The sequence below is a fragment of the Festucalex cinctus genome, chromosome 16, assembly GCF_051991245.1.
Source record: "Festucalex cinctus isolate MCC-2025b chromosome 16, RoL_Fcin_1.0, whole genome shotgun sequence".
In the NCBI taxonomy this organism is placed as follows: domain Eukaryota; kingdom Metazoa; phylum Chordata; class Actinopteri; order Syngnathiformes; family Syngnathidae; genus Festucalex; species Festucalex cinctus.
In genome coordinates, this window is record NC_135426.1 from 21,962,085 (window position 1) to 21,985,643 (window position 23,559).

General features: G+C 48.2%; 1 protein-coding gene across 1 annotated transcript; it reads right to left on the bottom strand.

Moving 5' to 3' along the window:
- Nucleotides 1-52: 52 nt before the first annotated feature.
- Nucleotides 53-23,507, bottom strand: stab2 (stabilin 2). Its single transcript, XM_077499599.1, has 68 exons — nt 23,376-23,507; nt 22,993-23,117; nt 22,789-22,904; nt 22,394-22,479; nt 21,338-21,404; nt 21,168-21,263; nt 20,943-21,065; nt 20,673-20,869; nt 20,478-20,605; nt 20,274-20,407; nt 20,118-20,197; nt 19,894-20,043; nt 19,680-19,823; nt 19,022-19,084; nt 18,824-18,940; nt 18,704-18,757; nt 18,567-18,647; nt 18,265-18,417; nt 18,140-18,196; nt 17,715-17,804; nt 17,560-17,646; nt 17,377-17,488; nt 16,994-17,174; nt 16,835-16,928; nt 16,378-16,536; nt 16,195-16,290; nt 16,027-16,122; nt 15,918-15,965; nt 15,690-15,823; nt 14,946-15,048; nt 14,791-14,868; nt 14,619-14,708; nt 14,423-14,530; nt 14,178-14,309; nt 13,108-13,236; nt 12,719-12,781; nt 12,555-12,653; nt 12,237-12,432; nt 12,082-12,177; nt 11,940-11,997; nt 10,737-10,810; nt 10,518-10,643; nt 10,340-10,413; nt 10,095-10,166; nt 9,868-9,987; nt 9,745-9,789; nt 9,582-9,674; nt 8,635-8,790; nt 8,433-8,561; nt 8,286-8,345; nt 8,048-8,224; nt 7,884-7,973; nt 7,665-7,811; nt 6,225-6,284; nt 6,016-6,139; nt 5,760-5,909; nt 4,788-4,892; nt 4,616-4,723; nt 4,227-4,420; nt 3,658-3,802; nt 2,501-2,634; nt 2,272-2,437; nt 2,087-2,193; nt 1,895-2,014; nt 724-870; nt 544-654; nt 347-478; nt 53-258 (listed from the first exon to the last, which is right to left on the bottom strand). The coding sequence occupies exons 1-68, from the start codon at nt 23,487-23,489 to the stop codon at nt 58-60; spliced, it is 7,701 nt and encodes a 2,566-aa protein (XP_077355725.1). The 5' UTR covers nt 23,490-23,507; the 3' UTR covers nt 53-57.
- Between the last annotated feature and the right edge of the window lie 52 nt (nt 23,508-23,559).

The following is a 23,559-nucleotide window of genomic DNA, read 5'->3' on the forward strand; positions in this document are numbered from 1 at the left end:
AGTTTGATAAGCAGGTTACATTTGAAAAACATAAATGGGGGGTGGGGGGGGGTTTGCCTAGCAGAGCAACAGGTCATCCGCCGGCCTGCTGGCTTCGGGTTTCTCTATCTTCTGCAGGACAACGCTAGCCAAGGAGCTCACGAGGTCATCTGAAGTTTGGGTGTTAGCTTGTGGCGCCTCCTCGTAAACCGGGTTGGAAATGCTGTGAGTGCCGCTGGAACCACCAGCAGCTTCCTCCTCCTCTTGCTCAGTATTATCCTGGAGGATGGTGTTGGTGTAAGTTGAATACATCATGTCAACATATTTTGTAAATATGTTCACTAATCGGTATATACATTACACACACCTTAAAGTATTGGAAGCGGAATGGTTTGCGTGTGCGTCTGTAGAAGTGGAATCCCACAACAAGGATTCCTGACACCAAAGCGACGAGAAGCACCACGCCCAGGCCCGTCCCGGCTTTATGCGCCGTATGCATCTGTGGAGCAATCACAAAAGAGTTCAGAGGTCATCGCCCGACGGGCATTTCCAGATGTCAATCACCTCCTGGCGAAGGGGCGGAGCCTGCAGTGGTCCCTGGAGAACATGGATGACGCCGTTAGCCGCCAAGATGTCGGCCGTGACCACAAAGCGCTCGTTGACGTAACAGGATGACTGCGGACCAAAGTTCCGTTCATGGGTATGACGCGCATGACGCTCGGCGTTATGACGGCGACCGCTCACCGGTGCCGACGGGTCCAGGAAGTCCGCCAGTCCCAAAACGGTCAGCGTTCCCGCACGAGTCTTAAGACGAGTCCCGTTGGTCAGCTGGCGCAACATCAATGCATGACCCTCCGACAGGTGAGACTCCAAGTCACGCTGCGACAAAGTCTGCGGGACACCACGCAAGCGGTTACCATAAATCGCGAGGCGACAGGTCGCTCGGGAGGACATGTTTTCAGAAGCACGGAGCGACATGCTACATTTACTCCATTTTAGTAATGCGTCATTTATTGCGGGTGTTACTTTTGATACCCCCGCAGACTAAATCCACCAAGAAGTGATGACAAAGTATTTATTTAATTAATTTACAAACATTTAAAAGGGAGGTTAACCGCACCCCTAAAAAACAACTTTACAATATGTTCTATGGAGCTCCAAAAGTCTAAATACGGTATTTTGGTTAATATTGTTTTAGTGGAATATGAGTAACGAAGTAATGCTCTTCTTGAGTGAAAATGACATCAATGTTGCTCAGGTCTCCGGTAACAACCATTTACAGATCAACTTCAGAAAACAGGTGAGTGGTAATTGGTCGTTGCCTGAGCCCTGAGCAACATTGTTGTCATCTTCAGTCGACAGCAAATGGTCGCCCCCCCGAGAAGGATAAAAAAAAAATTAAAAAAAATGTAATATTAATCAGAATGTTATGTTTACACTAGTAAGGTTGCATATAACATTATTGTCAAATGTTAAGGTTAACTTCTTTAAAAGCTCATGCATACACTGTATCGCCAATAAACATCATTATGAAGGGAATTGTACCTATTTTTGTCCATTAGGGGGGGGGTCACCATTATCACATTTTACACTGTAGTACCCATTAAAGTGAATGTGCCACCACATTTAAAAGGCGGGTCTGTGGTGGCCTTCAGGTGAGCAATGTTGACATTAAGAGACTTGAGACGAGCCCAAAGTCTGCGGCGGAATTTGCACATTCATGCTTTAATTATGAAAATAAATCACACGTTACTTAACTACTTGGGTATGTTTTTCACTGACTGGAGTCATTATTTGAAGGACGACTTAACTTAAATTTGAGTCATCGTATCCTAAAGCATCAGTCCTCTTAAGTACAATTTGTGGCTAGTCCACCCACCTCCACGAGCGAGTTGAGTGTGAGCGTGAGACCAACCTGGTTCTCCATGAGACCGTCGTTTTCAGGGGCGAAGAGCGTGGAGCGTGCATCAGGGTCCTGGAGACGCTGGACAAATTTTCTCCCGGCCGAAGACGCCTGAGACACGTTGAGGATTTGCTGCGGAAGGACAAAAAAAAGTGACCGCTCGTGAAAGTGATCAAAAAGGACATCCAACTCGCCTGAACTCACCGTGAGGAAGTTTGACAGGGTGGGCGTGGCCATGAGGACCTGGAACAGGTTTCCAATGCAGCTCATGCCATCGCCGACATAACCGGACTTGCACTTGCACGTCACGTCTGTCGAGGACAAGAATCAACAGTGGCGTCTTCAAACGATTTGAAGTTTCTGTGGTGTCAGGGGTCACGGCCTCTCACCCTTCATCCGAAAGCAGAAGGTGTCCCAGGTCTCGCTGAGGTTTTTGCGAAAGCCGTAGTCGACGATGCCGACGTGTCCGAAGCCGCACTTGGGATTAGCGTAGGTGGTCGGGTACGCCACCTGGGCCCCCTCCAGCCAGCCGGCAGCGCACATGTTCAAGCCGCCCTGCGGATGGGGAAATGAGATCCGAACTGCCACTGATGTCGTATTTGCGGCGCCTTCACTCACCTGCTGAGCGTAGGACAACTGCGTGTACGTGGCTATCGTGGCTCCGGCGGCGCCGCAGGCCGAGCGTGCGTCCGCGTAGCTCAGTTTGTACTGGCCGTCGTCCGAGCGCATGTGGAACACGCCCAGCGTCGCGTCTGCCGGCAAACAAGACGAAGTTATAATTAAAAAAATTATAATAAAAAAAAAAAAATTGTGGGTTTTCACAAGTTGGAATTTTGAGTTGTGTCTTTAGTGTTGTACCAAAACATGCTAGTGAATTCTGTATTCAGATTGTATGTTAACTCATTTGCTCCCAATAACGTGTAAATCCGTTTGTTTTTTTTATGTTGCAAGTGTCCCAAAGACGTATTTTTTTTTAATTTTTATTTTATTTTATTTATTTAAAAAAAATAAAAATAAATTATATGCTCGAGCATACAGAAGGCTTTGATGCAGCCGGGGGGCACCCTGGACTGGTGCAGAAAATTAACATAAAATGTAAATGACATTGCCAAAAATGTCAATTAAAAAAAAAAAAATCTTGGAGGAAATGAAAACATTCAAAAAGTAATTATAAAATGTTGCCAAAAATGTCAGAAAATTGATAGCAAAAAAGGCAGAAAAAAAATCTCACAAATAACCATAAAATGTCCAAAAAAGGAAGAAGAGAGGCAGAAAATTACCATATGTCCATAAAATTGCCAAAAATGTCAGAGATTTTACGGATTGGCATAAAAGTCTAACAATGAATGAAAAAGGAAGCATGAAAAATTACAAAAAGGTATTAGAAAATAAATTGGATGCAGCATATTTCTGTGTTCTGGTGCAGCTCTAAAAAGCTATTGGACCCTCAGTACATTAGACTAACACGCTGTCCCGTTCATCACAATGTTCAAATGTTTTGCGGCTCCAGACACATCTTTAAAAATTTATTTGGCTTTAAAATGTCTCATTTGCTGCGATTGGCTGGCAACCAGTCCAGGGTGTATCCCACCTACTGCCCAATGCCAGCTGAGCTAAGCTCCAGCACCCCCTGCGACCCTTGTGAGGAATAAGCGGTCAAGAAAATGGATGGATGGATGTCTCTTTTGACAGAAAAGGTTGCTGACCCCTGCGCTCAGGAATACTGGGAAAAAAAGTTCAACTGCGTTGAAACCGCGTGGGAGGTCGAAGTGTACCTTCAAAATGAAGGTCAGTGCAGCGGGCGTCGGGGTGGCATCGCCCGTTGTCTTGGAGACATCGACTGACAGGAAGCTCCCGGACGTCGCACGCTGTCACGCCGTCTCCGATGAAGCCGTCTTTGCACGAGCACGTCCGCTTGCCCTCAAGCACAAACCAGCAACACACTCGGATCATAAACGCACGGCGGGATGATGTCATTGGGTGCACTTTTATCGTACCAATCCAATGTCATGCTTCCAAAAGGGACTGACCCCTTTTATGTGACTCTTACAATCAATATGAGCTATGATGTCATATCATTTTCTATTGGGATGTCAAATACCCCTTTTTATCAGACCACTAACAGTATTACTGTTACTGATAGCAAATACCAATTCCACTAGTACTTTTGATACATCAGGTTTCCATGAAATTAACGGCAATTTTCTATTCTTCTAATTTCCACTTCCTGATTATAAAACGGCCACAAGAGGGCCTCATTAGTACCTATACCTGAAAATGAGGCCAGGCATCAGTCGATACCAGAGCGAGCAGACATGGACGCAACGTAGCGAGCGGGTCTCACCGGCGCGGTCATGACGCAGTCGGCGTGTTGGTGGCAGCCGCCGTTGTCGCCAGCGACGCACGGGTCGACGGGGAGACACGTGAAGCCGTCTCCGGTGTGATCTTTGGGACAGGTGCAGGTCACCTGCTCGCCCAGCTGGGAGCACGACGCCGACGGTGCGCAGCCGCCGTTCCACACCTCGCACATGTCCAACACTGAAACGCGCGCACGGCCGTCAATTCACACGCACACACCAATCAAGCCAATCGAGCGGTCAAAAGCGGCTTCAGCGGACAAACACCGTCAATATTTACGGGATTTCTTTGGGTTCTGTTTCCAAGAAAATTGCAAAACATTTCAAAAAATGGACTTTTGAGAGGAAAGATGGCTAAAAACCGCGTGACTGATACCTGCGCAGGCGTATCCGTCCCCTTGATAAAATGGCCGACACAGGCAGGTGTTGTTGCCGACGCAGACGGCTGCGACGGAACACGGCGGAAAACACACCGCCACTTCATCTGCAGGGGAGGAAAACCTTAGCGGCGAGCTGCCCGGCAATCACGAGTCGCCGCTACCGCTCACCTTGCGGCGTTTCGCAGCGGTGGCCCGTCCAGCCCGCCTCGCAAAAGCAAGAACCGGTCCCACGGCGGCCGTCGTCACAGGTGCCGTGTTCCGAGCAGTCGCAGGCTGACGGAGCAAAGAGGAGGTTCAATAGTTGTTAACTCTTTGACCGCCAAAAATGTTTAATGACGTGTTCTAAGATCCTAATGAATGCTGCCAAAAACGGAAATTTACGTTTGTTTGTTTTTTCGCAATGGGCAGCACGTCTAGTGCTGCGCTGCCTTGTCATTAAACAAAAAATATTAGTGTCAAAGTCACTGTTGTGCAAAAAAATGTATCTTTTCACAAAAAGCTTGCTTTTCTCTTAATATTTTATATCCTCGAATGCAGCAGATCAATGTTTGTCCAGCCAAACGAAAAGCAATTACCATGAAAACGAAGCTAAACGTCAGAAAAAGATCACAGAAAGGAGACGCCGACAAACATCGGCAAAGACTTGGGCTTAAGTCGCACAGCATCTTTTTTTATTTATTTGAATGTATTTTAGATTTTTTTTAATGCAAATTATCTTTATGTAAATATTGACTTTAATGGGGAAATTCGACTTAAGTCGAGAAAAAAAAGCACACATTGATCGCTTCACAAGCAAATTTGGTTCCCCTTCATCTGACAATTAGCATAGATTTTAAACATAGAAGGCCAAAACATCCCTAATGAAAATTAAATTGCACTAATACACTAGCCACTAGAGGGTGCTATAACTGCACAAATGGAAATCAACGTGACTTTTTTTTTTAAGATGTGTTCCTTTTAAATATTGTGAACATGATGACGACAATATTGTGGCAGTTTTAATATAACAATATCGCGATATTGCCCTTATCGTTACATCACTAATCGCTAGCATTGGAACAGAACTCGAGGACTCCCTGTATTTCATTGATGTGTAAAGCAAGACCATGAGGGACCAGACGCTGCGGGCAGGACGCTCACCTTTGCAGCGGGCCCCGTGAAAGCCGTCGGCGCAACGCTCACAGGCCACACCCTCAAATCCCGCCGCGCACGTGCACGTCCCATTGCCCAGGTGCCCGTCATCGCAGTCACCGCGGTTACTGCAAGGGGATCCCGCGCCGCCGGGGCACGCTATAGAAGTGCAACCGCAAAGACATCAAACCAAGAAGAAGAAGAAATGATCGGACCAGAGCACGGCAGGCTGATGACACGACGTGACGCCGGCAGCGCGCCTGACCCTGGCAGTCTCTGCCGTAGTAACCATGGCAACATTTGGGCTGCCAGAAGTTGACGGTGCAAATGCGGCGACAGCCCTTGTTGATCTGGACATTCATGCTGGACAGGTCGCACTTCTGAACCTCCTGGAAGAACACGCAAGCAGTCAATCACACAGCACGTACGCATACACACGCGTACACACGTCCACCGGCGCGCACACATCCTAACCTTGAACTTGGATCCACCCGGACAGCGATCGGTCAAGCCTAAGCACATGCCGCAGCTCATCTGATGAAGATTGGAAGTTAAGCACCCGCTTTGGGGTCACCTCAGTCCAAAGTGAAGTAGTAAAGGAAGCAGAAGAATAGGAAGAATAGAAAGTAGTGTTAGGAAAAGACGAGGGTTAGTAGATGTTCCACAACTACTGCTTACGATTATCCTACAGCTACTTCTTGTACTTCTTCTTCTACCTTCTGTTCCACTTAGAAAAGGTAAAACAGAGAGTAGTAGCCATAATACAACCACAAATAACCTGATGCATAATTCAGCCTACTGGCCGTAGCTCTCAAGTCACCGGCGGCCATCTTGCGTTGCCGCTCGCTTAAACCAGCCTAACTGAAATACAGACTGATTCTTCTACACTTTTGGACTTGGGAGAAAGTCTACATGGACATTTTATCAGGCAATTCTACATTTTTTTCTCTTCTAAGGTATATCTACCTGCTACTGAAAGTTTCGTCTGCATCATGTTGTCAGAACCATCAACAATAAAATAAAAGCAAAGCCCATCAGGACAAAATTCACGACGAAATGTAAACCTAACCTTTGCAGGTCATGATTCACAATCCTAAAATAATATACACCGAATAGTCGATGCAAATAGTGAAATTGGTTCTTTGCGAAGTTCTTATGACACCATAAACGGATCCTGGTGTTAAATACGCACTGATAACAGTGTTTTCAGCCAAAACCCAACACAAGCTGTAACAGTGGCAATGCAAGATGGCTGCCCTCTGACTTCAGCTGCGAGCGGCCACTGTGAGTTCTGGCTATTTTTAGATGGCCTCGAATACAGGAAATAGTAGAGCAGTTGTAGAACAGGAAGTATTGAATGTAATAGACAGGAAGTAGAAAGAGAAAATGATCAGGACGTATTGTAAGAGCAAGTCACTGATCTGTATATATTACTGGGTAGCCGATAGGCCAAGACATTTGAACATTGAACCAATCACAGCTCACCTGTTTTCTAGGTTTGGTCATGTGACATTCATAACCTGAGCTGTGATTGGTTACCTGAGCCCTTGTGATGTCATTTTCAGTCAACAACAAGTTGCAAAATGTGTTTTTAAAAGGTACTAATTGTACGTGAAAAATAACGAAAGTATCAAATTAATTATAGACAAAATATTCATGTTTGACTGCCAAAAATAGCTAAATAAGTAAAGTATCTCTTTAAAAAATAGTGACCAAACCGCAAAACCCTCCATCACCTCCACCCCCTGGTCCTATACTAAGAGCATACGAGTTGAATATGTCAAATCTGTACGTACTCGCGAAATGGGAGAGGAAAGATGGCCGCCCTGTCGCTTCAACAGCTTGCACGGACGTGTATGGGCTATCGGCTATCCAGTAATATATACAGATCAGTGAAACAATTACTGGACTGACCTCAAGGTCAAAGTTGGTCTCCTGGTCACAGCGCCCCCCCAGACTGGGAGGAGTGAGCAGGCAGTCAATGCCGTAAGCGATACCGTCCACGAACGACAGGTGGCGCTGCACAATGCGACAAATGTCCCCGTTCACAAACACCTCGCCCTGACGACGACAACATTTCATTTTCAACACGTCTACATCCCTCCTCGTCTTCTTGGCGGTGCCGCGACTCACGATGCTGTCGGCGCCTCCGCACCGGAAGGCGAGCGCCGAGCCCTGCAGCGTGCGCGTGGCCTGGGCGTAGATCAGGTTTTCGGCATAAAGCTGATGGTGGCCAGGGAGGCAACAGTCACGCTAATGCTAATGCTAACGTTAGGCTGCAAGAGTTGACCTCTCACCTTGTGGTTGCGTAGAACGTGGTACTTGAGGTATTCGGTCAGCTGCGCTCGATTGTGCGGGTGCAACAAGAAGTCCTTTTGCTCTTGGGGCAAGGTTGCCATGGTGACGTCAGTGGGCATGAAGAGCGTGACGGGTTGGTATATCCTGTTGCGCATCATATCCAGCACGCCCGTGTCCTGAAACGTCAGCCCATCGTCAGAGAGAAAACATGTTGAAAGAGCTGAAGGTGCTTCTGACCTGCAGCAGCTTGTAGAAGCTTCCGTAACCATGGTGATCAGCCACATCTGACAAGTTCCTCTGCAATCGGGAAGGCAGACGCATCAAAGACCCCTTCAAATGTTTTGCAACGAGCATATTGCCTTACAAAAGTCGGGCGGTCCTCACCTGCGTGTCGGCGCTCGTGATGGCGTCCACGTGCGCGGGGTAGAGGATGGTGTCGATCTCGTGCAGGATTCCGTTGACGCTGAGGCCATCGCTGTAGGTAACGTTGGCCCGATTGACGGAGATGCCGCCCTGCGGGCCACAAAGCTCGCCGTCAACTCATGCTAGCTCGGCCGCGCGTCCACGTTGCCGTGCCGCCGGTCACCTGGGACGGGCCGACGCTCAGGACCGAGCCAGACAGGGCGGTGAGGTTCCGAGGCGTGGCCAGGTCGACGGGTGACAGCGTGTGGCACATGACGATGTGCGTGCGCAAGACTGCGCCCAGCGCTTCCTTGCTCTTGTCCTCCATGATTTGCTTCATCTGCGAGGGCGGAATCAAATTTGCAAACATCAGCTGTGCCTATGAAAACAGCAAACAAGATTTTTGCTTGTTTTCTCACAGACGTTATGGACCAAACCAGGAACGGAATCATATTTAATTTATTTTTGTGCAATGTGAAATAATGTAATGTTTGCCAAAAAAGTGATGGAATTTCTTTTTTTTTCCCATGCGATTCATCAATGAATTAGAATCATTCAGAATCAATTAAAAATCGATAAATGATTATGTATCAGTTTCATGAAAACAAAAAGCCATAATGTGAAAATGGTAAAAAAATAATTAAAAAAAAAAGTGGTTGGTATGGAGCGAAGAAGTGGGCAAGAATCAAGGAGCGTGTTCACAGTGTTGCCAACTTGGCCACTTTCTTGCTCAATCTGGCAACTTTACAAAGCGTCTTAGCAACTTTTTTGTTGTTGTCAAAAGCGACTTTTTTCAGATCTTTACAGTTTTTTTACTCATCATTTCCCGCTCCCATGTTATACAGTGTCCATTAGTGACAGTGATGCACATTAGGCAATGATGTCATTTAGCAACTTCTAGCTACTTTTAGGACAGCCATATCTGCGATGTTGCGACATTACGCAAAACTGGTGGCAGAAAACTAGTTGTTGAAGCCTGCGTACTGCAAGTACACTCCAAAGTCTTTAAAGCCTCAGTCCAATTCCAGCATTGAGTCTTTTAATTTTTGTCAAGTCATCAAAAGCGCAACTGCAGTCGACCGGATTCCAAGTCGTAATGACTAAAATCTTCGCCCCCAGGATGGTCGTCACCTTGCCCGAGCCGTTTTCGTCAGCCTGGTAGGCGCTGGAGCTGGGAGCGAAGACGGTGAACGGCCCGCGGCCTCTCAGAGAGATTTTCGTAGCCTGGAAGCAGAGCTCGCGTTAGTCGGATGCCTCCTACCAGCAGGTGGGGTCGAAGCCTTCGGTCGCTCACCACAACCCCCATGACGAAGTTACGTAGTTTTCTGGTCAGAAGTTCCTGCGGATAATTGCCAATTTTTTTTAGAAAGTCACCAGTTTGATTTTGAGCAAGGCGTCTCGGCCGGTGAACGCTCACCATGCCGACGGTTCCTCTGCAGGTCAGGCCGTCGCCGATGAAATTTATTTTGCAGGAGCACGAGCGAACGCCAGGGCTCGTCATGTTACACCTGGCGTACGGGTGACAACCACCATTTCTCTGCAAGGGCAAACTTTTGACAGTCAGCACGCACGGCCGCGCAACCGTACGAAATACAAAAACAACCACACCGCCGCACAACCGCACTGGATGCTAGCACAGCAAACCTTTTCACACAAGTTGACCGGCTTGCAGTCGTGTCCGTCTCCCGTGTAATTGTCCGTGCAGCTGCACAATGTCTGAGGTAGCAATCAAAACATCAACAACATAAACAAGAAAACATCAACAATCAAAACGACGACGATACAAAAAAAGCAAGAAAAACAGCCGCAAGAAGCAACATCAACAATGACGAAACAAAACAATGAAGCATTACTCTCATTTCAGCCTGCAGTCTCAAATGTGGCCTTACCTGGTTGGGGCCAATGTGGATGCAGTCCGCGTTGGCATGGCAACCACCGTTTCTTTCCAGACACGGATTTCTGTCTGGAAGACACCCGCCACGCGCACTCTTGTAAACATTCCTTCTCCAGGAATTTTGTATCCAGTAAATAAAGTATGGAGAAGTAACGTTTGATTCATCCACTGACCGACGCACACCAGCCCATCGCCATAGTAACCTGGATTACACTCGCACAAACGTTGGCCGGGTCCTGCTCGCTTGCACACTGCAAACAAACTGCATCCACCGTTATCCTGTGCACACGCATCTTTAGCTACACACGCGCGCGCACACACACACACACACACACACGCAGTCAGTAGGCGGGTCATGTGACTGGGTGTCAATCATTTTTGAGGGGCGTTACCTCGACAGAAGGTTCCATTTCCCTCAAAGCCGTAGGGACACAGACATTGCGGTCCGGACGGTCGGATGACGCAACTGCGGAAGTAAAACACCATTTTCATAACAGATTTCAAAAGATCTTCGCTGATAGTGAAAAATTGTCTGAATATGTTCGAAATGTCTTTGAAACACGCCACGGTGCATGACTGGTTAGCGAGTCCGCCTCTCAGTATTGAGGACTCGGGTTCGAGACTGGGCTCCGGCCTTCCTGGGTGGAGTTTGCATGTTCTCCCCGTGCCTGCGTGGGTCTTCTCTAGTCTCCTCCCACATTCCAAAGACATGCATGGCAGGGTAATTGGGCGCTCCAAATTGTTTCTTAACTCATTCACTGCCAATGACGACTATAGACGTCAAAATTCCAAGCAAACAGCCAGTGCACATTTTGACAAGAAATTTGAATTTAGTTTGTTATTCATTTTTTTCATTCATAGTTATTAATCCCCATTGTTATTAATAACAATAATGACAACAATTTCATTGCTTAGTGCTACCATTGTGCATAGTGATCGGTCTTGGTCTTACTGAGACCACAAACTGGGTCTCGACCTCCAGAAGTCAATTTAGTCGACTAAAATTGCTCCTTATTTTTGTCGACTAAAGTTGGATTAAAACTCAAATACAATCAGGTGACTAAGTTATGACTAAGGCTTTAATTATATTTAGTCAGAAGACTATAACTAAAACTAAATTGAAATTTCTTTTTTTTTGTAAATAAAATTGTAATTTTATTTTATTTATTTTATTTTTTTACAAAATTAACACTGGCTGTTTGCTTGGATTTTGATGTCTATAGTTGTCATTGGCATGAATGAGTTAAGTGTGCTTGTGAGTGTGGATGGTTGTTTGTCTCTGTGTGCCCTGTGATTGGCTGGCAACCAGTCTAGGGTGTGCCTACTGCCCAGAGCCAGCTGAGATAGGCTCCAGCACCCCCCGCGACCCTTGTAAGGAGTAAGTGGTTCAGAAAATGGATGGATGTCTTTGCAACAAGTAAAAACTCCCTTTGAACATCTTACAAAGCCAGATTAAAACTCGAAATTTGCTACATTCACCACTCATTGAGATGAGATTCTGTAAAAAGGCCGATTCCGATATTTACCAAAATGCCAAATATTGGCACCGATGATCTGTACACATGTACTGTTATGTTTGTGGAAAATGGACTCACTTGGCACTGGTGTGACACAATACGGAACCACAAAGTTCATCGGCTGGGGACTTGATCACTGCGGAAGCCCGAAACAAAATGTAAGATGGAAGAAAGCTTTTATTGGCAAAAGCTTTTGAAGACTACTATGAAACCGTTCTACTTTCGTCACAGAGGACGCCCCGCCTGCCGTGGTGACACACGCACGTCCCGTCGCCTTGGGGTCCTTCGTTACAGTGGCCATCTTGGCAGCGGCAGACTGCGAAGGAAACGCATCAGCGACTGGGCAACATGTCAGAGTCCTCACGCAAGACTCACCCTGGTCGCAGTGGACGCCGTACTTCCCGGGCTCACAAGTCTCGCAGGTGGTTCCTTGGAATCCTCGCCGGCAGCGGCATCTTCCTGTCCCGTTGATGCCGTCGGAACACGCGCCGTTACCCATGCACGGTTGACCTTTCAACCCGGGACAGGGCTCGCAGTGAGGCCCAAAAAAGCCGGCGCAACACACAGGGACCTGAAACACAAACAGACAGACACTTATGCTGTCAGATTGCCAGACAAACAGACCCATGGTCAGTCAGTCAGTCAGTCCGTCAAACCACCAGTCAGACAGACAAGACTGATGTCATGACTCACCACTTGCGATTTCAAGCATGTTGCTCGGCAGCCGATGGACATCAGACGCTCACCTTCGAACGTGCGCACGTACATGCACTTTCTTTTCTTGGACAACGTCTGCGACATAAACGAAACCTGAGCAAACATTCAAATCCGCTTTGCAAGTTCTACAACAAACTCACGTCTGGAACTGTGTCGGCAGGGCAGACGGCCCCCTGTGGGAAGATACAGTCCACGCAGGAACCCTGCAGCCATAAAACAACAGACCCTTCTTCATTGACAGCCTCAAAAAAAAAAAAAGTGTGCAATCTTGCCATGAATTTCAAAAGGGTGCAAAGACGTCTACGCCGTAGCACCTGAAGAACAGAATTTAAGAGCTTCTGTCTGTACAAGACAGACACATTAGATTGGAATATTGCCAAATTGTTTGATGGGTCTTAAATCTATATGAAAGTTGTGACTGATGAAAGAGTTCTTAAAATTAATAGTGCCAGAAAACTGTCCCTTTCCTAGCCTTTCCTTCTGAAGCATTTCAGCACAGTTGGCTAGGAAAAATCAAAACACTTCTGACCTTGACTTTCTCCTGTAGGATTTGGTCGCAGCGATTGCGCCGGACTGGCAGGACCGCCGAGAGGACGTGGACCACGCCGTTCTCACTCAAGATGTCGCTTGCGTTGACGGGAGCTTCGTTGACTAACAGCTGCGGGGATGAGACGCCAGACCACGAGTCACCTGACAGGAAGTCATGGACACTTTCCACATGGCGAGTCTTTTGCAGAGTCCACCCAAGGCATGGGACAACTAAGCAATTGCTTCGGGACCCGCCACCCACTATGGGGCCCCTCAAGAAAAATAAAAGTGTAACACCCTGCTAATTTTATTGTTCATTGTTGATATCGTACAGTTCATAAGTTGTTTTATCGACTCAGAGAGAAAATAGCGAAGGTTGACACACTAATTTCCCATGTTTTGAGTGGAACCTTGAACACCTCAGTGGCTTTTTGTGCGCATGTTTGTGCAGGGGTCAATATTGCACTGACAGCCAATCAGAGTAAAGTGGGGGTGATGAACATAGGCCAATCAGATTACTCATTGGGTGGGTTTGAAAAGAATGAGATAAAAGTACAACAAACAGGAATCGGAATAACGAGAGATGCAAAGACATTTTTGTGGCCAACGGTGACAAGATGTCCCGTTTTGAGTCTTGGGTCCTGCATCCAGAAGATTTTGTCATCCCGCCGTCCCATTTTTCAGTCACATAGTTGTCATAGCAATTCATACAATAAACTCATTAAATAATATTTAATAGTTAAATTCCTTCCAATTTATTTCCAAATTCACATTTGTGTTCTCATTCGCATCTAATCGGTGACCGAAACTACAACTACTTCCTGCTTTTGCATTTAAGAATCATGGGAAATGTAGTCCTACTATCCACTGAGGTCGCTAGTCAGACAATGCAAGCTGAGCTTTGTCGCGGCATATTTCCAAAGTTTCAATACGTGACCGGCGTGAGGTAAACGCCACAGCTAGCTCCCAATAGCTGTTGGACCCGAGCAAAAAAAAAGTTTGGATAACGGTGAGTGCATTGACCTGTTTAGCGCTGTAGAACAGTCAACCAAGATAGCGTTTATCGTTTACCTGTCCGTCTCGAGCGAAGAAGCCAATCTGAAAGCGGAATCCGAGCAGTGTTTGTTTGTATCCGCCCTGCAGCAGGTCGCTTTTCAGCAGGCGTTGTGACGCCACCAGGTGGTAACGGGTGGTGTTGACATCCTGGTGGCAGAGTCACAGCGCCGATTGTGACATCCGTCATGATGCGAGTCACGCTGGGAGCCAGACCCCAAACCTTGACTTTGCTCTCGTTTGACCAGGTATGATTTACGTACCAGAGCGGTGGCGGCCATTTTCTGGAGGTAATCTTCGATGGCGGCATTTGTGGGCGCAAAGACGGTGAACTGTCCGGACCGCTCCACTTCGTCCAGCAAAGAGTATTGCTCGACACCAAAAATAAACAGAGGTTTTCAGTATGCGTGTTCGAGAGCGTGCGCATTTTGAAGAGGTCGTGCGTTTGGGCGTGCCTACCAGGAGGTACGTCGTGAAGAGCGAGAGTTCTGATCGCAGATGCAGCGTGGCCAGTAAGCTTCGGCTCATCTTCCTGTCAGGAAGCAGAACCTGCCAATCAAACAAAGCTGTGTTCATTTGCACCGTCAGCTTCCGTCACCGTTTTGCATTTGGCTCCTAAGTTCAACAGCACCGAGTCCACCACATGAATGACCCCATCGCTCGCCGCCAGGTCCGGCGTGGTGATGACTGCCCCGCCCACGGACGTCCGCTGACAAAACAAAACGAGACTCTGATGTCGCGTGCGGAGTCGGACTTGCGGATCGGCGAAGACCCGGTGACGCTCACCTCATGGTTTGTGGAAACAGGAAGTGGAGAGTTGAGAAGCGAGGTCAGAGTTGAAATGTTTCTCAGGCTGCTCAGCAGATACACGCTGGAGATCATGTGATTCCTGCAAGGTTCACGCAACCATGTCTCGAGTCTTACTGTAAGGTTAGGCAAGTGTAGGAATAATTGTAAATAAGTTATCAGACATTTGCTGCAATGAAGAACTGCTTCTGCTTGCAATGAAGAATGCTTTGCTCTATTCGCACTCACGTTCACATAGTCTGGCTATTTGAAAATGACTCAAAAAAGCTGAAGAACCACAGCATCTAACACAGCAGAATGGATCGAGCCAGTCTGCTGAGGTCGCCTGTTTTCTGTTAACAAATGATTGCAAACTTGACCACACGTCGTCAGCAATCTTCCACTCACATGCACAACACATAGACATAGTGACGTGGAAAGGGAGTGGAAAACCAAATAAATAGAGAGGGTGAGAAGAGGAATCTTCAGGGAGTGCAGGAGTGAATTGTATCAGTCAGTTCCTCTCCTCTCTCCTCGCGAGTCTTCTCTCCTTTTTGTGTCGTGTTTAATAGATGTCAAACAGTTAACCCTGACAGCAAGCAAGGCCCAAATCCTAAAATGAGTGACTTGAGCCCGACTCAAGTCAAGTCAGGGACTCGAGTCCCCCCCCCCCCCCCCCCTCCTCGCTACTTCTGCAAACAATCAGTAAGTGGAGAAAACCTCCGTGACCGTCGCCAGACTGACCTGATGAGACTGGGCAGATTGGACTTTGACGTCCAGAATGTTTTATCATCTGAAGACATCTTGGCTACGGCGGCGGACGACGGCAGCAAGAGCGTCATCTGCTGGTCAGGCAGCGCCACACTCACGCCCGACTCCTGACAAAAAGTCAGGTCAAGTCACACGAATTGAGTCAAAGAGGTCAAATCCTGGACCCGGATTTGACCCTTTTGGCTGTTTGCTTGAACTCACGGTGGTCCACATGAAGAAGTCGGAAGCTTCCGGGAGAGCTGCCAGCTCCTGAAAGAAGTCAGACCTGATGAGCTTAAGTGAGTTGTGAGTGCTAAGTTGCAATCGTAACCTGCTGAACGCTGCCGTAACACAGGCGACCGTTCCCCGAGTAGCCCTCGTCGCACACGCAGGCCCACTCGGATGAGCTCGTCAGCTGGCAGCTCGCCTAAGAGATGCAGGTCAGAGGTCAGAGGGAGTCGTGCGTGGGTGATGTTGAGTGTGCATGTTTTGGACTCACCAGGTAGTGGCAGCCGCCGCTTTGAGTCACACACTGATTGGCTGCCTCACACTGGCGTCCGTTGCCTTGGTAACCGTCATTACACACGCAGTCGCTCTGCCCGGCGACAGACAGGACACACTTTGGCTTGCTGCGTTGTTTTTTTTGTGTTTTGTTTTTGTCGTCAGCGCTATCTTCGGGTACCTGAGCGGGTCCCACGTAGACGCAGGTGGCGTTGGGGTGGCAGCCACCCCTCTCGGGAGCCAGACACTCGTTGATTGGCTGACACTCGTCGCCATCTTCACGCCAGCCCGTCACACACTGGCACGCGTGCCCACCCGCGCCCGTCTTCACACACTTGGCCTGCGACAAACACGTCGTTCTTGGTGTTTTGTGGTGTGTATGAGTTTGATGTTTAGTCTACTTATTTATCTCTTTGTTCACTACTTCTTATTTATTCACTGATGTAAAATGTATTTACTTGTAAAAAATTGTAAAAAATTAAAAAAGAAACTGTATTCGAACTTCAAAATGTTTGCTTTGTTCTTGTTTACTGCAAAACTGATGTTTATGTACAGCACTTTGTATACAGCAACGCCTGTTCTTAAAGCGCTTTATAAATAAAGTTGAGTTGAGTGTCTTGACGTGTATAAGCGCTTACGTTGGGGCCGCAGCCGCCTCGCAGGGGCGGAGCGCACGCGTCGTCTTCCACGCAGGTGATTCCGTCGCCGAGGTAACCGGGTCGACAAACGCACCTGTGACAGCCAAGATGAGCCGAGTGGCGTTCGGGACGCACCCGTTGACGGCGAGTTCTACATACTTTGGCATTCCTCGACTGAAGTCGCAGTCGGCGTGCGCGTGGCAGAAGTGGCCGGCGACGCCGCACGGCGACGTGCGACGCTCGCAGAACGGACCCGTGAAGCCCAGCGCGCACGACGACGGCTTGCAGCGTCCGTCCGATTCGGGTCGGTTGTCGCACATACCGTGCACGCATGGGCACGCTGAACAAACACGCAAAAACACCACAAAGAGGTCGTGTGCCGGCAAAAACTTTTTAGTCAATTAAATTATAATTACATTTTATTCTTGTATGCCGAAACGCTCAAACACAAACCATGCGCAACATCGCCCCCTTGAGTTACAAACTCAGACTGGTCAACTAAAAAAAAAAAAAAAAAAAAACTGAAAATGCACTGGACTGACTTGTGTCACAGTTGGGTCCGAACTTTGTGCTTGACGAGCAAAGTTGACAGCGAGAGCCTCCAAAGTTTGATTGACAGCTGCACGTCCCGTTTCCACGCAGGCCATCGGAACACTAAAATGCAACGAGAGATATGCATTACGCCGGGCGTCCGCAGGGGGGCGCCGATCGCGCAAGCGTCTGACCTGACCGCGCCCTGAACACGGTGAGCCGTGCCCTCCGGGACACGAGCTGCAGTCGGGGCCGTAGAAACCGCGACAGCAGGCGGCGGTCTGAAACAAAGGCGCTCACGTGACGCTCGCACGGGACCGGGACTGTTGGGGTCCGTTGCCGTTTTTACCGTGACGGTGACGTTGCAGAGTGGCGAGCATCCGGTGACCGAGAAAATGCCGGTCGTTGATTGGTACATGCATCCAAACACAGACGTGCCCTGGAAAATAATAATAATAATAATAATAATAATACATGCAAACATTCCTTTTTGTGTGTGTTTGGGATCGTATTTTTTTTCTCGCAATTTAAAAAAAACTTAAAAATTATTAACATTTTTTTAAAAATTATTAATAATAATCAAAGCAATAATCAAGCATCAAAGCCTTCTGTGTGCTTTAGCATGAAAAAAAACGTGTAAATACGTCTTTGGGACACTTAAAACAAAAAGAAACGTATTTACACGTTATTGGCAGCAAATGAGTTAATTAAAATTATGAATGTAAATATATATTATTTTTTTTCTGTACTGGTTGCGTATGCGTTGTGGCTTACGGTGTAGATTCCTCCTGAGGAGCAGGTTCCGGTTTTGGAGCAGCTGACGCATTCGCCCTACGGACACGAAACAGGAAGTGAGGCGACGGCGGCAGACGGCAGAAGATTCCGTTGTGAAGGTTTACCTTGACGATGCTGTTTTTCGTCACGTCGCACCTGTTGGCCAACAGCGGCTGGATGGACGCCGGTGTCAGAACGGCGTCCATTACGTACAGGTGACCGTTCTTGGCCTCCACTGCCGCCTCCAACACAGCCGCCCCGTTCACCAAAATCTGACCCTGAACGACACCAATTGATCATCAGTGGTTATCAAGATGGATTGATTGACACACTGGACTGGTCGCACATCGAGACAAACGATGGACTGGTCGCCAGTTCATGGCGCTGTGCATAAAAGCAAACGAGTGGAAAGAATCAAACAACTCACATTTTCTGTGATGTTGATGCCGAGCACCTGATTGGCCATGGTGATGAGTCGCGGACCAGAAGCGGCGTTGAACACCTCCAACTAGCACCAGAAAACGATCAAGAATCAACCACAGAACGATTGGCGCGGTGTCTTACCTGTGTGGACGGCACCACGTGATTCCTCAAAAACTCCAAACGCTTGGTGGCTCCCTAAAGCAGAACCAAACGTGAAAAACCAATGCAGTTGTTGTTGTTTGACGGCGTACACAAGCTCACCGCAGGGCTTCGCAGGAACTCCAAATGTCCGTCCTCCATGGCCTCAAACGCCGAACTGACGGGGGCGAAGACGGTCATCGGGCCCGGAAGGTCCAACACGGACGCCAGGTCGGCGCTCTGCAGTGACACGGGGGGGACGGAAAGACGAAGTGATGCGGGCCTTGGCGTCACTTCCTGTCTGCTTGAAACGGGACTCACCTTCAGCAGAGACGCGAAGGTTCCAAACTTGCCGTAGTCGGACAGGATCTTCATGAGGTTCTCCTGAGACACAGGTGGGATTCAGTCACGTGTGCCGGTTTCAAGGACATGTCAAGGCTTAACCTTCAAGTGTCAAGTCCCAAGTTACGGGTCGGAAGTTCAGTACCAAGTCAAGCCCTCGCTCTAAAAACAGTTGGGTCAAAAATAACCCAAATTGGGTCAAGTATGGACCAACTTTATGAGTTATTTAACCCAAAAAGTTGGGTCAAATTAACTCATTCAAACCCAAAAACGTGTAAATACGTTTTTTAATACTTTGTCCTTCACGCCCAAAAACGTATTTATACGTTTTGTGTGTGTGTGTGTGTGTGTGTGTGTTTTAATGCAAGAGCAAACAGAAGGTTTTGATGCAGCTACTTACATGAAGAGGTGGCTTAATTAAAGGAATGGTAGTTATTACAAAAAAACGGCCAGCAGGTGGCAGCAGAGTCTAAGAGATCAGCAAGGGCCACGTTGCAAGAAGCTCTTTGTTCAAATTTTGAATAATGATGAAACTTAGTTATATTCTAATGCTAATTACTGCATTATTACTTGCGTGTTCTTAAAGAACCCAACTGAATTGGGTCAAAAAATGCTTCCAAAACAGGAAGCGGCTGACCTGAGGATCGCTCTCCACGGTCGCCACCACGCTGTCCATCAGCTTGTCGACGATGTGGATCATTCCATTCGACGCCAGCACGTCAGACTGGATGACCGCAGCCCTCTTCCTGCTGCCGTGGATTCGGATCTTGACCAGCGAGGTCTGCGGGGAACGGGAACCGAGTGATGGTGAGCGACGGTCCTGACGCAACCGGAATGTACTCGCTGCTCACCAGTTGCGACGTGATACTTTCTGCCAACTTCCCCGTCAGTGTGTAGAAGACGTCGTGATTCTTCAGGGTGTGCAGGTCCATGATCCCGGCCACCAGGTGCATCTTGCACAGGTATTTGGTTTTGCTTGGCTGGGCCAAGAGAGTCTTCATCTGCACAGAATGCGATAATCACTCATCGATAATTCTGACCACATCTGATCATGCCATGAGAAAAGATTTCTCACCATTGTTCCTCTGAAGCCTTTGTTGCTGGGAACAAAAACTGTGAACGGACCCAAGTTCTGGAGGGGCCATGACACGGAATCTGAAAACGGACGAAGACTGAGTATCATTCGGCAGCCGTCCAATCAGACGACAGCATCATTTTGTGATCCCGGTACCGAAGAGTGAGATGGCCTTAGTGAGCTGACCCGCCCACGAGCCACCCGGTTCCGTGTTGAGTTCCATCAGACGCTCCATAATGTTGCCGTAACAAACTTTCCCGTCGCCATGGTAACCTTGGAGACACGTGCACCTGCAGGAAAATAGAGGGTGAGCATCTAAACCGCCGCGACTTATGACGACAAACCAAACGGGAAACTGACTGAAACTGTCCCGGTCCCTGCGTGGTGCAGTTGGCGTTCTTGTGGCACGAATCGGGCCTGCACAAGTCCACCACCACGCAACCGCCGTCCGGTGACCTCTCCGAGCCCGGGAGACATTCGCAGTGCGACTAAAACAAATAGCACATCTTCTAATTTTCACATCTTGCACCAACTTCCCGGAGCCCGCGGTCGCACCTTTCCGGGTCCGTCGTAGACGCAGAGGCTGGACGCCGACCGGCAGCCGCCCGCATCCGTCTGGCACGGGTCCACGGCCATGCACACGTGCCCGTCTCCGTGGTAACCCTGGTTGCAAGCGCACAGGTGTCGGTTGGGACCCGTGTGGATGCAGGTGGCGTGCGTGTGGCACAGCTGCTGCTCGCACGGGTTGATGGCTTTGGGGGGGGGGGCAGGCAACCACAATCACCTTCGGCAAATGCTGGAACGCAGACGCAACGTGAAACTCACACAAACACTCGCCGCCCAACTTGCGGTAACCCGGGAGACACTGGCACACCAGGCGACCGGTCCCAGCTTCTTCCACGCAGCGAGAATCCGCCGCACACTTCAACGATGCGCACTCAGGAAGCTCTGAGCGCAACGATGACACACAAAATGACGTCGTTCGCCCAGCTCGCCGCTGGCGGTCGAAGCGTCGAGGAACAACGAGAGAAGCACACGCAGGCGACTCACCTCGATCGCACCTGGGACCCGCGTAACCCGAGAAACACGTGCACGTGCCGTCGCCTTTCAGGCCGTCGACACACAAGCCGTGAACGCACGAGCAGACTGCTCGCGCAAAAACAAACGAGTCAGCACGAGGAACATTTGGTCTTTTTTGTTCCAAGCGGCCGACAGGTCACCTGAGCTGCACGTGGCGCCGTATCGGCCCGCCTCGCAGTCCTCGCATGCGCTTCCCGCAAAGCCCGCCTGACACCGGCGCAGACGTCAGAGTCCAACCAATGGGAGAGCAGGAGTCCAGAGGAAAGTCAAAGACCAGTCGACGTGGATTTGAGGGATGACAACAACATGGATTACAAATGGATTCAAAAAGGAGTCAACATTGCCAGCAAAGATTGAACAGTCAGTCATAGTGGAGTCAACATGGAATTAGAATCGACATGGAGCAATCAAGGAGCCACAATAGATTCAAATTGTTTCAATACGGAGTCACCATGGATTCAAACATAGTCAACATTAGTTTAAAACGGAGTCCGGAAAGATTCAGTGATTCAAAAATGAAACAAGTGGCGTCAAGGCAGGTTTAAAGTGGACAACAAGGAGTCAAAGTGGATTTAACAAAGATTCCAAATGGATGTAACAATCTGTCAAAGTGGTGTCAATATGGACTTAAAGTGGAATCAACCCTCAGGGAGCCACAAAAGATTCACATTAAGTCCAAGTGGATTCAATATAGACTCGACATGGATTTCAAACGGAGTCAACATTAGTTTAAAATGGAGTTGTTAAGATTCAATGATTCAAAAAGGAATCAATAAGTGGAGTCAAGACAGGTTTAAAGTGGACAACAAGGAGTCAATGTGGATTTAACAAGGATTCCAAAATGGATGTAACAATCAGTCCAGGTGGAAGTCAACATGAAATCATCAATGAGCCACAAGAGATTCAAGTGAAGTCCAAGTGGATTCAATATGAAGTCGACGTGGATTCAAACAGAGTCACATTAGTTTAAAATGGAGTGTGAAGTTTCAGTGATTAAAAGAAAAGAATCAAAAAGTGGAGTCATGAGGGATTTAAAGTGAACAAAAGGAGTCAAAGTGGATTTAACAAGGATCCCAAACGGATGTAACGATCAGTGAAAGTGGAGTCAAAAGCTCCGTCAAGGGTTCCACATTTGGCATCGAGATGGTTGGAAGTGGAGTCACACTGATTTCCAAACCGTGTGAATGCCATCTTACGTGGCAGCTGCAGGTCCCGTTGCCCCCAAGTCCGTCGGAGCAAATTCCTCGATGGCTGCAGGGCCGCTGGGCGTCTTCCGGACATTCTGACACACAAACAGGAAGTTGTGAGGAAACATGCGACCTGACTTCCTTCAAACTTCCCATTTGCCATCAGTAGAGGGCGCTGCCATTAAGTGCAATTGATGATGTCGGCACTTTGTTGCGGACAGGAAGTGGAGCCATTGCTCAGCTCTTTCTCACTCTTTTACTTTTCATTTCAAGAACAATACGTAGACAAGTTCAGGTCAAATATATTCAATTATACCAAAACTCAAAATACTCAACAGATGATTGAACCAAGTGTTTGTTTAAGCCCAAATACAGTATCAAAATTAGTGGTGCACGTCGCATACCGTTGCAGTCGGGTCCCCAGTAGCCCGGGCAGCAAATCCGAAGCTTCACTTCCTTGTAGCACTCGAACGAACAACCTTTGAGCGACATTTTGAGGCTGGCGCTTCGGATGGTGTACCTGCGCGCACACACAGAGAGCACAAGCACAACGTGGCGGCGTTTGCCGGTTGGGCGTCGGCGTTTTCATCGGCCGCCTCGTGACTGACTGGCAATCCTGCTCCGTCGACGACGGCGTCCTCTTGTAGCCCAAATCACAAGAGAAGATGGCCGTCAGGCTGCACGAGTGGCACCGGGACCGAGTGCGCAACACCGTGGAGCTGGAACACCAATTCTGAAAACACACGGGCTTTTATTTTGAAAGGAAGCGAGTATGATTTTGCGCCACACTTCTCACGACAACAAACTTGACGGTTTGGCATCCAAGTACGACTTTCAGATCAAACAAGAAAAGAAAAACCATCAAAACATTAACCAACACACAAATGCACACAACATATACAAATACACTTCCTGTCATGTGAACACAATCAAGCCACATATTGACTGGGCATCAATCAAAACTGTCATTAAAAACCATTCGACTTCTGACCTGTTGAGCTGCAGACGACATCGTCAGCGTCATAATCATCATCATCATCATCATCATCATCTTCTTCTTCTTCTTCATGCCCCAGAAGCTGAGCAGCAGCGGTGTTGTGTGCATGGCGACGGACTCACAGTTCTCCCGTCCTCTCATGTGCGCCTCTTTTTATCCTGAAACAACTTACGTGCAC

Coding starts and splice junctions, on each gene's coding strand:
- stab2 (XM_077499599.1), bottom strand. CDS start 23,489: ATGCACACAACACCGCTGCTGCTCAGCTTCTGGGGCATGAAGAAGAAG. Junction 7,974..8,047: donor ACGTTCTACGCAACCACAAG/GTGAGAGGTCAA, acceptor GGCCACCATCAG/CTTTATGCCGAAAACCTGAT. Junction 5,910..6,015: donor CTACGGCAGAGACTGCCAGG/GTCAGGCGCGCT, acceptor GCACTTCTATAG/CGTGCCCCGGCGGCGCGGGA.